The 16,415-nt window shown below is 36.7% G+C and overlaps 1 protein-coding gene across 2 annotated transcripts in view; it reads right to left on the bottom strand.

Annotated features, from left to right (window-relative positions):
* Nucleotides 1–16,415, bottom strand: part of Col4a5 (collagen type IV alpha 5 chain) — a 200,462-nt gene that overhangs the window by 82,393 nt on the left and 101,654 nt on the right. For both annotated transcript variants that reach the window (XM_052737125.1, XM_052737134.1), the window contains exons 19-25: nt 16,037–16,169; nt 9,435–9,608; nt 9,017–9,100; nt 3,550–3,642; nt 1,730–1,800; nt 1,258–1,449; nt 237–405 (exon numbers count right to left, since the gene is read on the bottom strand). In XM_052737125.1, coding sequence (XP_052593085.1) covers nt 237–405; nt 1,258–1,449; nt 1,730–1,800; nt 3,550–3,642; nt 9,017–9,100; nt 9,435–9,608; nt 16,037–16,169 — 916 coding nt within the window. The remainder of the gene's footprint in view (nt 1–236; nt 406–1,257; nt 1,450–1,729; nt 1,801–3,549; nt 3,643–9,016; nt 9,101–9,434; nt 9,609–16,036; nt 16,170–16,415) is intronic.

The raw sequence follows: 16,415 nt of genomic DNA, 5'->3' as shown, positions 1-16,415 counted from the left end.
TGGGAACCTCCCACCCACATGTAAACAACTACACAGACATATATACACACGCAAAATACAAATAACAATACCAACAAATGACTGAAAAAAACTTAACAAGAATCCCATTTTAAACAAATGCATCCTATTCCCTTGCTATGAGCATATAAATGGCCAGAGAAACACATTTCCCAATATTTTAATTTTGCTTTTAAGCCCAAATTTGAAAATCAAACAAACAATCCTAGTGAACTTGCCTGGTAAGCCTGGCTGGCCTGGATTTCCTGCAACACCTCGTATGCCTTTTTCACCTATAGGGCCTGGGGGCCCCAAACCAGCAGGGCCCATCGGTCCCATGTTTCCTGGGAGACCTGGCAAACCGGGGTTCCCAGGAGGACCTCTTTCACCCTTAAAAGCAATTCCACCCTGAAAATGGAAATATTTAAGACAGAAACACACTGATATAACAACTTCAGGTTGTAGGTGAGTATGAATGACTACAACTAGGGACATGACACAGCCATAAATACTTCTTAAATGCTATATAACTGTGTGATGATATTGTTAAATTGTATCTATGATCACTTACGTTACTCAACAAATATCTGCCAGTGCTACAAGCTGAGAAGATAAGTAGATCAAGGTCTCTGCTCTCAAAAAGTTTACAATCCACCATGAGTCAAGATGGTTATCGTCTCTTTATCCTATTATTATATATATTTCCCATTCAAATATCCAAGACTGTATGCTAAACACAAAATGAGACCGTTGACTTATGCTCAGTGTTTGGCTCTCTAGTATCTTAACCTGGCCATCTATTCACACAAATCTATAACATTCCTATACATACAAAACAATTTAGATTTTTTTCATGTCTAAAAAATATCCCGCAGAGATATTTGGAATAAGAAGTGAATGCCACACTGACTCCTAAGCATTTAAACTTCCTATCCATATATTTATGGCTAGTAATAATTGATACAGTAATGAATTAGGAAGTTTATAAAACTGAAAGGGAATAGTAAGGAAACTAGTTAGTAACATTGTACCATTTCAATGTAAAATTTTCTTATTTTAGGTATCAGTAGAATATTCATCTAATCATTAGGCCCACTCTTTATTTCAATTTAGCAAGCTTTTTTTTGGGCGGGGAATAGTGTGTTGAGAATTAAGTTTATGGTCTTACACACAAGTATGAGTTCTACCACTGAAACAGAACCTATCCTAACATTACTAAGTGACAGTCTCACATTAAGCAAGACTATCAAACCAACTCACAGGCTCTCCTTTGGGGCCAGGGAGTCCTGGCAATCCATCCTTTCCAGGAGTACCAGGTAGGCCAGGAAGCCCTGGAGCTCCAGGGGAACCCAACTGTCCTTTGTCACCTTTCATTCCTGGAAGAGTGAGGACATCACCAGGGTCCCCTTTAGGTCCTGGAAAGCCTGGAGCACCAGGAGGTCCAGGTATGCCCTGAGTTGAAAGAAAAAGGAGGGAGAAGAAAGAAAAAAAAGGAAATCAGTTTTTTTTTCTAACATTCTTTTCTCCAATTTGCTCCATTAACCCACCCTATAACATTTAGTATACAGAGTAATGTATGAAGTAAGGATGGCAAAGCAGGGAGAGGGAAGGAATAAAATAAATTATAATTTAATATTAAACCTAAATTTAATGTATGTGTCCATAAGTGAAAATCAAAGGACACATGGCTTCCTTCCAGTCCTTTGTGGCTCATAATACAATCAAAGCTTACTGGTAATCCTTTTGGACCAGTCGCTCCAGCATGTCCTTTTTCTCCCTTCTCTCCAGGGAATCCAAGAGATCCTAAGACACACAGAGAATCATGTGAGCTCTGAGCCTTAAGCCCCAGTCATGCTCATATAGACAACAGTGCATAACAAACTTAGATTTTAAATTGAGGACTCTATCCTACTACATTTAAGTCATACTCTTCCCTCTTTCATGTTCTCAGTAGGAAGAAATCCTTTTTCTTTTCTTTTTTTTTTCTTTCGAGACAGGGTTTCTCTGTGTAGCTTTGAGCCTTTCCTGGAGCTCACTTGGTAGACCAGGCTGGCCTCGAACTCACAGAGATCCGCCTGGCTCTGCCTCCTGGCCAATGCCCAGCCCTTTTTCTTTTTAAAAAAAAGCCTATTTACATAGCCAGGCAGTGGTGGCGCACGCCTTTAATCCCAGCACTTGGGCAGGTGGATGTCTGTGAGTTCAAGGCCTTCCTGGGCTACAGAGTGAGTTCCAGGAAAGGGGCAAAGCTACACAGAGAAACCCGGCCTCACCCCCCCCCCAAAAAGCCTATTTATTTCATGTGTGTGGGTGTTTTGTTTGTGTGTCTGTGCACCACCTGAGTGCTTGGTGCCCATGGAGGCTAGAAGAAGGTATCAGATTACTAGGAACTGCAGATAGCGGGTGCTGGGAATCAAACTCAGCTCTTAACCACTGAGCCAACTCTCCAGCCCGAAAACCAGACTTTCTTATACATAAATTTGGGTGTTTCTAACTCCAGAGTATCCTTTGCAGCTGTGAGGTGGGGCTTGAGTCCCCATAACCATTCTATTGTCAAAGGGAGAAGAAATCAGAGGAGCCTGCATATCTTAACTTTCAGTTATACAATTTTCCTCCCCCCATTTTTTTTTGTTTGCTGTTCCCTAAGATTTGGTTTGTGAGATCTAGTTGGTGCCAGAGGTTACAGAAAAAAGTTACTAAAGCAATGGCTCTACAGATGAATTTCTACACTAACTGCATCGTTATTATCCGGTTATTAGTTTAAAAGTTAGTGTTTAGATACCGCTAACCAGAACTACTGAATCAGCACATAAGGATGGGATCCAGCAATCTGGATTTTAATAAGCCCTCTGTGTGACTCTTATTTATTCTCAAGTTGAGGACAAACTAGATGGGAAGGAAGTACAGGCTATATTACTAGCTCCTAGTGGCAGCTATGAGGCTTGCTAACAGTATTTCCAAACTCCTAATGAATTCGTGTCTTCGGTAGACACACTAGACTGGTAAGCAGTCTGGAATCTATTATCAGGCTGGACTCAGGCATTATATGTAGCCTCAAGAATATATAATATTGGGCATATGTGAAGAATTAATTGAGTGGAATAGTTGTGGTTCTGGAAAATGACTCAAAATTAGGAGGGATGCCTTATATGTAGAAAGGAATATTGGCAGCTAGTTGCCAAAACTGTAATAGAAACCTTGTTCCTTAATTACAATATATTATATATCCCCAATGACTCTGGCTCTGGAAACCATACTTGGTGTTCAGACAGTATGAACATCCTCCCTAGTTTTCTAGAAGCAAAGTCTGATTCTATGTCATTTCACTTGGGGACAATGTAATTATTCGAATAATACCAAATGCTGTAATACAGAACGTTGGTAGATTCAGGTATTATAAACAAAAGGGCGATTTATATAATAAGAGAGGTATCTCATATTCAATAATTTGTAGACACAAGTAACTAGCTATAAATTGGGAACCTAATAACATTATAAAACTATTAGCATACTCAAAGAGCCAACAAAAGATTGTCTACATGAAGACTATTTTACCTGGAGGACCTGGGAGACCTGGCAGACCAGGTTGGCCTGGAGGCCCTGAAATGCCAGTTCCGATACAGTTGAAGCAGGTATCACCTTTGTCACCTGGTAAAAAAATAAATATTACTGGAAGAAGGGTTACTTAAACCTTCTTTAGATAGGTTCTAAAGAAGTCAACTGTAAGGAATAGCATTCGTATTCATTCAACAGTGTGTTTAGAGAAGCCTACGTCTAAAATCAATTCTTAGACAAATAATGAGTGCCTACAGTATACAGAGGAATGCTTTAGGTGTTTGTGATACACTGATGAAATAAAACACACGAAATTCCATGTTTTTGTGGAGCTAACTTTCTACCAATAGGAAAGAATAATAAACAACAAATGCAATAAATTATTAAATTACATATTAAATAGGTTAATAATAAATCTAGTAAGTTTTTAAATGTATATGAAAATATGTTTGTAGGGGGGAAATGGGTAAGTATGACTGAGTGTGCTAGATGAGTGGTGGAGAAAGGTTGCAATTTGAAATAGGGTGAGGTCAGGACAGAGCTCATTGAGAAGGTATCGATATAAAACGAAAGGTATGATATTTGCATAACTAGTACAGTATATTCTATGTATAGACAAGGAACAACAGGTAGATCAGACTGCTGAAGCTGAATGAGGAAGTGGGACCAAGTTACAGAAGCCATGCTAGACTACAGTTTTCACTGTGAGTTAAATGAAAAACTGGTGGGTATTAAACAGAAGAGCCATCATTATAACAAGCTCCATTTGCCCACAATGAACAGACTTAAAGCAATGAATTGCACATTCATCTGTTATCCATACACCACTACTTATTGTAGTCATTCTCAAGACATAGTCATGGAGTTATATTGGAACTACAGAATTATTAATAGAACATGACCTTACAGCATCAATACTATTTGGTATTCACAGCCAAATTACACATTTTGCTTAAAGATTTAAAAACTATACTACCCTTAATATCATCCCAAAGAATTAGAGCTGGTCTTACAAATCTAGCTATCATATTTACCATTAATTGGTAAACTATTCATATTTTTATTTATTCATTCATTTCATACAGCATATTTTGATCATATTCTTTCCCCTCTCCCAACTCCTTCCAGATCTCAATTCTCTGATGGTCCTACACCCTATTTCTAACCATTCTTTCCAAACATATTGCCACTTTCTATACCTTATAAATATTAAGCAACACGTAATGAGTGAATTATATATAAATACAATATTAACTCATCATTTACACAAAAGTACTTTAATAATCATTGGATATAACCCTATTAATTCTACCATTCCTTAATCTTAAATTCATTACATAATTTCCATATTGTAAACAGAATATCAATAAAACACACTAATAAATATAATAACAGAAGCCTCACACTTCTGATTTACCAAAAAACTTGTGCATGAACTGCCAATTTATGTAATCAGAGATAAAAATATGGCTTTCTTACTTTTAAAGTGTAACTATTCACTGGTCATAGGAACCAAACCAAAACATTCAGACAACTCCAAATAAAATAAATAAACTAATATTTTATTATCTTAATAATGCTTATAATTTCCTTCTCCTATATTTACAAAAATGTTTACTATGCTTTATAGATAAAAATACTCATTTAAGTGAGTTTTATTATAATTGTATTCCCAACAACAATATTTATCAATTTAGGTCATAAAACTATAATCTCTAACTTACAATGGATAGCAATTCAAACTATATACTTAACTCTGAGCTTTGAAAATAGAGTATCATATTGCTAGTAGTAGTACCACTTGCTACACGATCAACTATAAAATTCTCTTTATGATTATCAGTCAATTCTTCAGTTACTCATATTTCTTACTATAGTCATTCCAGTTACTGTGAACAACCTATTTCAACTATTAATTGAATGAAGAATAGGGATATATGACTTCCATTACTTGAATGATGTACTCAACAGACACTAATACTTTACAATAACTTTATAAGCCATTTTATATAACTGCATTGAGGATGTTGGATTTGTCTTAGCTTTTCTCAGAATCTGTGCACATATTATTTAGATGCTCTGGACCATCACCCATACCCTCAATGATGAGCAAGGCATATGAAAAATAGTAGACTTTGCCAAAACTATACAATTTAACAATAACAACTGCAAGCCCAGCACTCACTCTAAAGATAATATAAAATCTGCAAACATAGGGTATTCTAATATATGAGTTCTTCTAATTACATTAACTGCCACTTCCCTAATAGCTGTGTGCAGCACATGTGTGGTGGTATTGTGTTCCCCAAAATATTGTGTACCCTAATAAACTTATCTGGGGTCACAGAACAGAAAAGCCACTAGATACTTAGGATAGGCAGTGGTAGCACACGCCTTTAATCCTAGCATTCCAGAGGCAGAAATCCATGTGTTCAAGGTTACAGCCAAGCATGGTGACTCACGCCTTTAATCCCAGGGAGTGGTGGTAGAAAGCAGAAATGTATATAAGGCATGAGGACCTGAAACTAGAAGCTTTTAGCTGGTTAAGCTTCGGGCTTTTGAGAAGCAGTTCAGCTGAGAGCCATTGGGATGAGGACACAGAAGCTTCCAGTCTGAGGAAACAAGATCAGCTGAGAAGTTGGCCAGGTGAGATTAGCTGTGGCTTGTTCTGTGTCTCTGATCTTCCAGTGTTCACCCCAATAACTGACCTCAGGTTTGATTTTATTAATAAAGACTCTTTAAGATTCATGCTACAGCACATGAATTCTCTTTTTCAACCTTTTAGGACTATCTGGATTCTTTTCATTAATTAATTAAGAAATAACTCCCGTTATTAAGTCAATAAAACACCTCACTATTTGGCAGCATTTCACAAGACTTCATATGTCAAACAACATTGTCTCAAAAAATGCCCCATAAATAACTGCATATGCATTCCTTAAACTATTTCCTTCACCATCAATATTTTAGGCCTAACTTTATCCTAAGAAAGTAATGTAATGACTTTAACCTTACAACTTAATTTTCTTCATGTACCCACAGTTCCTCTGATTTTTTAGATTTTTACCAACTACAATGCATTGTTATTTACTAATAAACTAATTATTAAGTAAAATACAGCTTCAAATCTTCTAGACTTAACCTGGTTAAAAAAGCAGTTACCTAAACTATCTAGATATCCAAATGTAATCTCTCAACAATTCCCAGTGTATCAAAAAGGAATAATTGAATAATTAAAAGATAAACAATTGTATTTATTTTTTAAATTGTAGTACCTATGTCTTCAATTCTTATTACTATTCAATTTACTTCAGTAATCTCAACTATAATAAAAGTGCAAGTAAGGACCAAGATTCCACACTATTTTTGCTGTGGGATAATCCTTCTGTACTCTGTAAATATGATTTAATTTCATTGGTTAATAAAGAAGCTGACAGGCCTATAGCAATACAGGATAAAGTTAGGTTGAACAATCAAACTGAGGATGCTGGAATGAAGAAGAGTGGAGTCAGAGAATCGCTGGCAGACATAGAGAGAGCAAGATGGGCACGTTGTACTGAGAAAAGTTACCAAGCCACATGGCAAAGCACAGATAAGAAATATTGGTTAATTTAAGTATAAGAGTTAGCTAGTAACAAGCCTGAGCTATTTAGCCAAGCATTAGTAATTAATATTAAACCTCCAAATGATTATTTGAGAGCAGCTGCAGGACTGAAAAACTCTGCCTACAATTATTCAACTTCTAAAGCTTTATAATACAGTCATAACTATTGTATCTTCACAAGACCAATTTCTTCACATTCATAAATTACTCAATCTCAGCCAGGTGTCAGTGGTGCATGCCTTTAATCCCAGCACTTGGGAGGCAGAGCCAGGAGAATCTCTATGAGTTCCAGGCCAGCCTGGTCTACAACGCGAGATCCAGGACAGGCAGCAAAACTACACAGAGAAACCCTGTCTCGAAAAACCAATAAATAAATAAATAAATACATACATACATACATACATACATAAATTACTCAATCTCCCATATTATTAGATTCAACAAAAACTTTGACCTCATAATTTGCTGATAACACAACTATAATTAACTCTATCAAAAGCCATCATTAACACCTTCAAATTACTCAATTAGTGCATGACAAGTCTGAATGTTTTCCTATTGTCACTGTGTGGTATATCCAAATACTAGCATCACTCCTGAACAAAATAAAAATAACATTACAAAAGACACAATCAAACTTTATTATAATTCCAAACCTACCACTACCACTAATAACTAACTTCAGTCTACCATAAATTGGTAAAGATTTAAGACACTCTTATTAACAAACATAAAACAAAATAAAAAATAATAATGCTTATTATAATTTCCATGTGGAATTAAATCAAGACTAATGGCATGGAAAATTACTGTCATTATTCAACTATAGAAACTTTAATGACCAAAACCTCTCCCTCTGTTATCAATATTATTAGCCACTTATATGTTGACTTATCAGCCCCATCCAATTTCAGCATGATGACAATTCAGTCTTTTAGAAGGCTTCTATGTGATACTACTAATTATCACAGTCCTCTACATAGAAATACATTATACATTAGATAAAATGGTTACATTTTCATCTGTCAGGTCTGTCTGCTGGATGATTTACCCAGCATTTTTATGCAAACAGAGCCTCCATATTTATCATCTGCTTGTTTTTCTTCCCATGAAGAAGGAGGCCTACACTATGGTCATTTACTTCCCAGATACTTGAAACATTGAGATCGTTTTAGTACTTGCAGCAAAAGTGGAAAGACTAGGCAAGAATTTTCAGATCAAAACCCTTGAAGAAACAAGAAGGCATAAAGACTACCAGGCTTTAAGTAATACCAGTGACTATAATTAGTTATGAGGGTATGGCATGAGCACAAATGGCAAGTAGGTCAGTGCATGTAGTGGTAAAGATCCATGAAAGTTTTTGTTATTGCTTTAACTTGTCAATGAAGAAGGAAGCAAGTTAAGAATCTTAAAATGACAATAAGGGAGCAAATATTAAAGTTTAAAAAGAGCAAGGAAGATGCAGAATCAGAGAAAAAATGGAAATCTGAAACTACTCATGCTATACTTCGGTTACAGATGACAACATCGAAGTGAGGAAACAGCAAAGGAGTCAAGTTTAATAATAGGACTGATTTCAATGATTGGTCATGTAATGTAAGCTAAACTACGAGGAAAGGAAACATTAAGTTAAGGGTAATCTGAAGTAGGTCTCAGTAGGATTGAAGCAATGTCAGAGTCAAGTTATTAGAAGTTGTAATCTAGAAAGAGATGACATGAAATCAACATTATGGAAGAATTCACTATTGTTAAGGAGATGATCTTGGAGTGTGAGTTTGAGAATAACTTTCTTAAGAAGTTAGAATACAGGGCATTCTGCCAATGACTTGAAAGAATGAAGAAAGGGATACTTGGGTACCAAACCTTTCACTCCTTGCTCTCCTTGGAGTCCTTTATCACCTGGAGATCCTGGGGGACCTGGAGGGCCTGCTTTACATATCTCATCACCTGAGGTTAAAGATAAGATAACAAGCTAATTGTTGTTAAATGCTGAGAACACTAGGCAAAAAAATAAATAAAAAGCCCCCAAATCAAGAAAAAAAAACTTATTTTTCAATCTCTTCTCTGTAAAAATACAACTCAATAAATAATATAGAGACATTGTTGATAATGAACACTGTTTGAAGACCAGTACATAACCAAAACTCCAAACTAAAAACGGCAGTGCCATCTCTTAGATATCAGAAATATAAATAATGATACCAAACTTCAGTCAGATTCACTTACAAAAGAAATAAAGCAAAAGAACAGTCAAATTTGTCAGGATGAAAACACAGCTTACTGGGTGGCAAATGAGGGCCAGGAGGACCAGGAGGCCCTGGAAGACCAGGAGCCCCAGGCTGTCCATCAAGTCCAGGAGATCCAGGAATACAAATTCCAGGGGGACCTTCATCACCTTTCTGGCCCCTTTCTCCAGGATATCCAGGGGGACCAGTAGGACCCATGACTGCTGTCCCTAAGTAAGAAAATGTACTCATTAAAAGTGACCAAAATGATCTTACTTTGTAGACAATTATTTTGATTCTCTAGGAGACATTAGGAATGATAAAATCTGTCTTTAATATAATGTTGGTTGGATTTTCTTTTTCCATTGTTAAACTATATTTCTAGTATACAAAATAATGGCTTCCATTATGGCATTTTCACATATATGTTCATATCCATTTCCACACTACCTTATTCATCTCTCTTGGCCTCCCTCACTTACCTTCTTTATCAACCCACACAGTCTCCTTTCTGTTTCCATGTCACATAATATAAAGCTAAATTCTATTCTGCATGAAAGAGACAATGCACACTATTTTGTTCTTATTCCCCCTGCTTTAAACCCCTTCCATCACACACTCAGAGCTCTTCCCTATATTTTTTGGGGGTAGCTCAATTGCTTTTTTGCTATTGTCAATTTCTCTACATTTATTGGTCTATTCTCTTTTACTTTGTTAATGTAGTCAGTTACAGCAATATAACATAGAAACATCTCTGATATCTTGAGATAAAATTAAATGGTGATAACATCAAATATGATTTATGGAAAAATATGGTCAGTTTAATTTAGCATTATTATAGTTTCTCTGTTAATAAATGAGGTTGAATCATTTTTATTTATTGTGCTATAAATGGTTTGTTATTACTGTTATTAGGTTTTCTGTTTATGCTTTGAAACAATTCAAAATATGGGGATTATCTTTTTTCCACTTTGGTAGAATTCATCCATAAAACTATAAAAAAACCCTGTAAATCAACAATTCTTCATGGAGATTGTCAATATTTCAAAATCTTCTATGAAAATGGTTCTCAACCTTCCTAATGCTATAACCCTTTATTACAGTTCCTCATGTTGTGGTGATGCCCAACCCTAAAATTATTTTCATTGCTACTTCATAACTATAATTTTGCTACTCTTATGAATAGTAATGTAAATATCTGATATGCAGGATATCTGATAGGTGACCCCCACAGAAGGGTCATAACTACATACAGGTTGAGAACTTCTGTTCTATGGCAATTGATTTAGGCTTCCTACTCTCTCATAACAACTTTCTTTAATAATTTGATTTTGTTGCTTAAGGAGTTTATATTTCATCTGGAATGTCAAATTTATTAGTAGAGATTTATAGTTTTCCAGTAACTTAAAAGAAAAACTTATGGCAATATCCTTTTTCTTTACTAATTTTATTTGTACCGTTTCTGAGTTTTATCTTGCCTGTGTTTGTCAATCTATCCTCATTTCAAACTCTTTTCAACATATTTTGGTTTCCGTATTCACCTGTATCTGTTTTACTTTTCATTTTATAATTTTTTCATCCTGGTAAAGTTTCCCATTCTACATTTTTGTGCTTGTTTCATCGTGTGTGTGTGTGTGTGTGTGTGTGTGTGTGTGTGTGTGTGTGTGTGTGTGTGTGTGTGTGTGAGAGAGAGAGAGAGAGAGAGAGAGATAGAGAGAGAGAGAGAGAGAGAGAGAGAGAGAGAGTTAAATTTAGCCCATTTTTTTCTTTTTTGTTTCTAGGGATATAACGTCATGCTACATTCCCATTTCTCACTTAATTTGTTATTTGTAGTCTTATGGTAGAACTGGGGAACTGTTTGGGCTATGGTCAATGAGTTTTGATATGAAGCTCATTTTTATTGTGGCTTAGCATTTGGTTTAGCATTGTCATATACGTCTCACCTTGTCTCTGGAGTTATTTTTAACTGTGTCAACATGGAAATATTAATATAAGAATATTTGATGTTTCCCCAGTCTACTTTACTGAGGTTGCAGTGAATCACAAGCATACATACTGTAGATGATTTTCAGGTCAAATACTGTTTATTTTTATAAATATTCTATGTAAATTTGCACAGAATATATATTTTTTGCTTCCTAGAATATTTTTCCTTGCACTCATACATACAGCCTGATTAGGTTGATCAAAATATCTATATCCTTATTTTTAATATACTCAATGTGCTAAAAATCTGTCAATTTACCCCCTGAAGCTTATAAATTTTACTGCCTCATTAGATGTGTAAAGGTATATGACTTTAACCATTGCATCATTATTTATTAATATAAAATACCTGTGTTGTTAATGCCTATTTTTATTGAATTTTCTTTCACTTGACATTAGAATTAAGACAACTTTTTTCTCTATCAATCATTTATTAATATATTTTTCACTTTACTTGCAAGTTTCCCCTTTCTGCTTCAGCTATACATATTCTGCATACTATACAAGTATTTTATCTCAATTTTATTTAGTATCATCTAGCTTGTGTTTGATCTTTTAACATTTGTTGGAGTTAATGATTTACTTTTCAGTATTTTCTGTCATCTTTTATTTTCTTTTTTAAAGTCTTTTTAAGTTTTTTATTTAATTAACATTCTTTCCATTTATTTTAAATACCTACTACAGTTTCCCCTCTCTCCTCTCCTTCCAGTCCCTCACTCCCCTTCCATTTACTCCCTTCCCCATCCACTCCTTCTCCCTCTCCACTCAGAAAGGGGCAAGCCTCCCATGGGCTTGAACAAAGCATGGCACATCAAGTTGAGGCAGGACTAAGCTCCTCCCCCTGCATCAAGGCTGGATGAGGTAAGCCAGCATGGGGAACAGGTTCCCAAAAGCCAGCTAAGAAATAGGGACAGGTCCTGATCTTACAGCTAGGGGCCAGATCAAGTTACACAACTATCACTCACATGCTGAGGGCCTAGGCTGGTCCCATGCAGGCTCCCTAACTGTTGGTCCTGAGTCCATAAGCTCCCATGAGCTCAGGTCTGTTGTCTCTGTAGATTTCCCCATCATGATTTTAGCCACCCTGGCTCCTGCAATCCCTCCTCCCCTGTGGGAGCCCGTTCTGGTTCCTCGTGGCTTTACCCAGCAGTCCACATCGAGGATGATTAGGACCACGGGCCTGAGTGCAGGTGTCTGAGATGGTCTGCACTTGGCTGTGCTGGGGGAGGAGGTCTTTTGCTCCACCCCTTGGCGTCTCTATAAAAACCCTGGGGCAGAGACAGTCCGGCCCGTTGGAATAGGTTCCAGGCCCTCTCGAGGCTGTCCTTTATTTTCTATCTGTTTATCTCTGCAAGATTTTCCGCAATAAATCCTTCTATCTAATATTTCCTGCTGCTCACACTCAAGAAAACTCTGGGGAACTGTGGGGGTAGTGGGTAAATGCCCCACACTCCCCTTCTTCAACAGGACTCCTGGAGCTTGGCCCAGTGCTTGGCTGTAGATCTCTGTATCTGCTTCCATCAGTTACTGGATAAAGACTCTCTAATGACAATTAGAGAAGTCACCAATCTGATTACAGGAGATGGTCAGTTCAGGCACCCTCTCCACTATTGGTAAGGATCTTAGCTGGGGTCATCCTTTTAGATTCCTGGGAGTTTCCCTGGCACCAGGTTTCTCCCTAACCCTGAAATGGACCCTATCAAGATGTCTCGCTCATTACTCTCCCTCTCCAACCTGCCCCCAACCTGCCTCCTGTGCCCAGCCTGCCCAACATGCTCTGTTCCTCTCACCCCTCACCCCACCCCAACTTTACTCAGATCTCTTCTATTTCCCCTTCCCAGGGAAATTCATGCATCCCTGCCTCTCTGGGGTTGTGGATTATAGGTTGGTTATCCTATACTTCACTCCTAATATACATTTATGAGTGAATACATACCATGTTTGTCTTTCTGGGTCTGGCTTACTCCATTCAGAATTTTTTTAAATAGTTCCATACATTTGCCTACAAATTTCATGAGGTCATTGTTTTTTTTACAGCTTATTAATACTCCATTGTGTATATGTACCATATTTTCTTTATCCATTTTTTGGCTGAAGAACATCTAGGTTGTTTCCAGGTTCTGGCTATTACAAATAGAGCTGCTATGAACATAGTTGAGCAAGTGTCCTTGTGGTATGATTGAGCATCCTTTGGGTATATGCCCAAGAGTGGTATAGCTTGGTTTTGAGGTAGATTGATTCCTATTTTCTGAAAAACCACCATATTGGTTTCCAAAGTGACTGTACAAGTTTGCATTCTCACCAGCCATGCAAGAGTATATCTAGGTTTATCTTTCCTTTGGCCTAATCTCAGCTTCTGCTGTACAGGTTGGTCTATTTTCCCTCTAATCAAAGTCAAATTGTACATTTTATTTCTATTCTTTTCTAATAATGGTTCATATAAATTTGGATCTATGTACTTAAATCTGTATTTTTCCTCTATCTCTCCCTCACCCCGATGTATGTGTGTATATGCATCACTCTCCATGCTCTGTTTTGAGACAGACTCTCTCACTGGACCTAGAGCTTAACAATTAGGCTGGACTGGCTGGCCAGAAAGCCCCTGGAATCCTCGTGTCTGTGTCACATGTGCTAGGATTAAAGGCATGCACCACTGTCCCTAGATTTTTACATCAGTATTAGGGATTCAAACCTAGGTCCTCATGTTTGTGTGGCAAACACCGCAATGCACTGAGCCACCCCAAAAGCCCTTAAATATGTATTTAAAAACATATAGTGAATAATATTTATATTCTTACATACTAATAAGGAAAAACTAACAACATTATCACTGGCTGACTTCTCATCCTCATCCCCTCTGTACCTGCCCTTACCATGTAAAGAATATTCACACATACAGTCCTGGATTGTTACTTAAGTCACATTTATTATGAACTTAATGTAGCTTATTCATATCTATCTTAGTCCATGATTCTTTTATCTTACCTCCCACCCCTACTTTATCATATATTCATTCCCTTGCTGTCAGAGTAAAACCTTTAGTAATGACTTAAAAGAAGGTCTGGAGGTGGTAAACCATCTAGGTATCCCATCTTCACACCAGGATGGCAGTTTAGTAAAATATAGGCTCCAAAATTCATAGTTATTTGTCCTTATTACTGTGAAACTATGCTCCATTATCTTCTGCAAACTCGTACTTTTCTGCAGGCAATGTTCCTTTTTTCCCTTAGGCAGGTTTTCAAGAGTTGTTTTATTACTTTTAATATTTTATTTTATTTTTAATTCCTAAATTCTGAAATGAGCCTAGTCATGGAGCTTTGTAATTTTGTTCTTACTTTACTAATGGTTGGTGTTTAATGATCTTTTCTTGGAGGGGTGTGTGTGTGTGTGTGTGCGCGCGCGCGTGTGCCCGCCCACATGCTTTAAGGAGATGGATGGTCACAGCCATTACTTGTTCTCAAATACTGTTTGTTTCTTGTCCCATTCTTTTGTACTTAGACTCACTCATGATAGTTTTGGGAAATACTAAGTTTATCCTTTATATGTCATACTTTTCCTTTATGTCTCTCAAATCCTGAATTCTTTTACTATAGCCTGAAAAAATTCTTTTTTTAATTTTCTAGACATAACAGATATTTAGCTCATTGTTTTGGGATAAGGAATAAAAAGTGCATATTTAGACCATAATGAAGCTCACACTATTTTCTTCCTAAGAAGGTGTCATTTTCCTTCTTGACAATATTTCCTTACACATTTTTGAATAGAAAGGACCTATAATTCATTGAATATATATGTGTGCTAGATACTGAAATGGATGTTTTTTTATGAATTTTGTATAGATTCTTACACTTTAATAAAGAGGGTACATAAGGGCAGTTTAATTTATGGCCAAAGTGTAAGTGTTACAGTGTACTCTGCATCTTCTAAGGGAATGATATAAAAGTCAATACTGAACCTTAAAGTTTTATTACATGTTAGAATTAACATGGAAATTTCTAATTCATTGATTCTAGAATTCTAAATGAACAATGCTGGTTACCAATATTATATAGGAAATACAGAAATGTGGGATATTTGTTAGGTCAACATCCTGTCCTCTGACAGCATGAAAAGTGTGATGATTCATCTACCAGATCAAGGAACTATTTCATATAATATATTTTTAATAGAGGGTAAAAGTGAGATTTATGGCATTTAAGTGGGCGTTTAAAAGGACATGGAAGAATTGGGTGGGGAACACAGTAACACACAGGTTTGGTACAGTTGGTCATTTAGATAGTGCCCGTTTGGATATAGGAGATGGTTTAGTGATAGACTGAGATTGGGAAAGCATGAGGACCTGGGGCCAGATCCACAGAGCCCACTTCAAAATCTGGCATGGTGAGGCAGACATTCAGATCTTGGGGTACGAATGTCCAGCAAGCCTAGCAGAAACAGAAAGCTACAGGTTCATTGAGAGGCTTAAAAAAAGTGCAGAAAAACTTCTCAATGTCAACTTATGGCCTCCACAGGTGTGCACATGTGTGAGTTCACCAGCACACAGACATGGGAGTAGAGCATAAAATATTCATGTCATCCACTGTCATGCCCAATCAAACCAATATGATAAAATTGTATGTACTGATTGGCTAGGATACTGTAAGCATAGAGATATAAACACAATCTCTTTTACCTGGAGGTCCAGGAAAGCCAGGTGGACCTTGTATTCCAGGAAATCCTCGCTCTCCTTTTTCTCCAGGCAAACCAGGTAGCCCAACATTTCCTTTTTCTCCCACAGTCACACCAGTCCCATGTGTAGGAATTACCTTTTCATGGAGATAGAAATTCAGTAATTCAATGAAGAAGAAGCTTGCTCTTCTAAATGTAAGTAAGCAGCTACATGTGATTATAATACTGCATTTTCACACAGTTCTTAGATATAAAAATCATTAAATCTATCACACAGATTGAGTCTCATTGAGACTGCTACATGCATTAGGTCACCTTCATCACTTCTACCCTCCAACCAATTAAGAAACATGTAATAACAACAATTTTGAGCCCAAGGCTTA

The sequence above is a fragment of the Peromyscus californicus genome, unplaced genomic scaffold (assembly GCF_007827085.1).
Source record: "Peromyscus californicus insignis strain IS unplaced genomic scaffold, ASM782708v3 Scaffold_10__1_contigs__length_136768540, whole genome shotgun sequence".
NCBI classification, from domain to species: domain Eukaryota; kingdom Metazoa; phylum Chordata; class Mammalia; order Rodentia; family Cricetidae; genus Peromyscus; species Peromyscus californicus.
The sequence above is the reverse complement of the archived record's forward strand: the minus strand, read 5'-3'. Positions and strand labels throughout refer to the sequence as shown.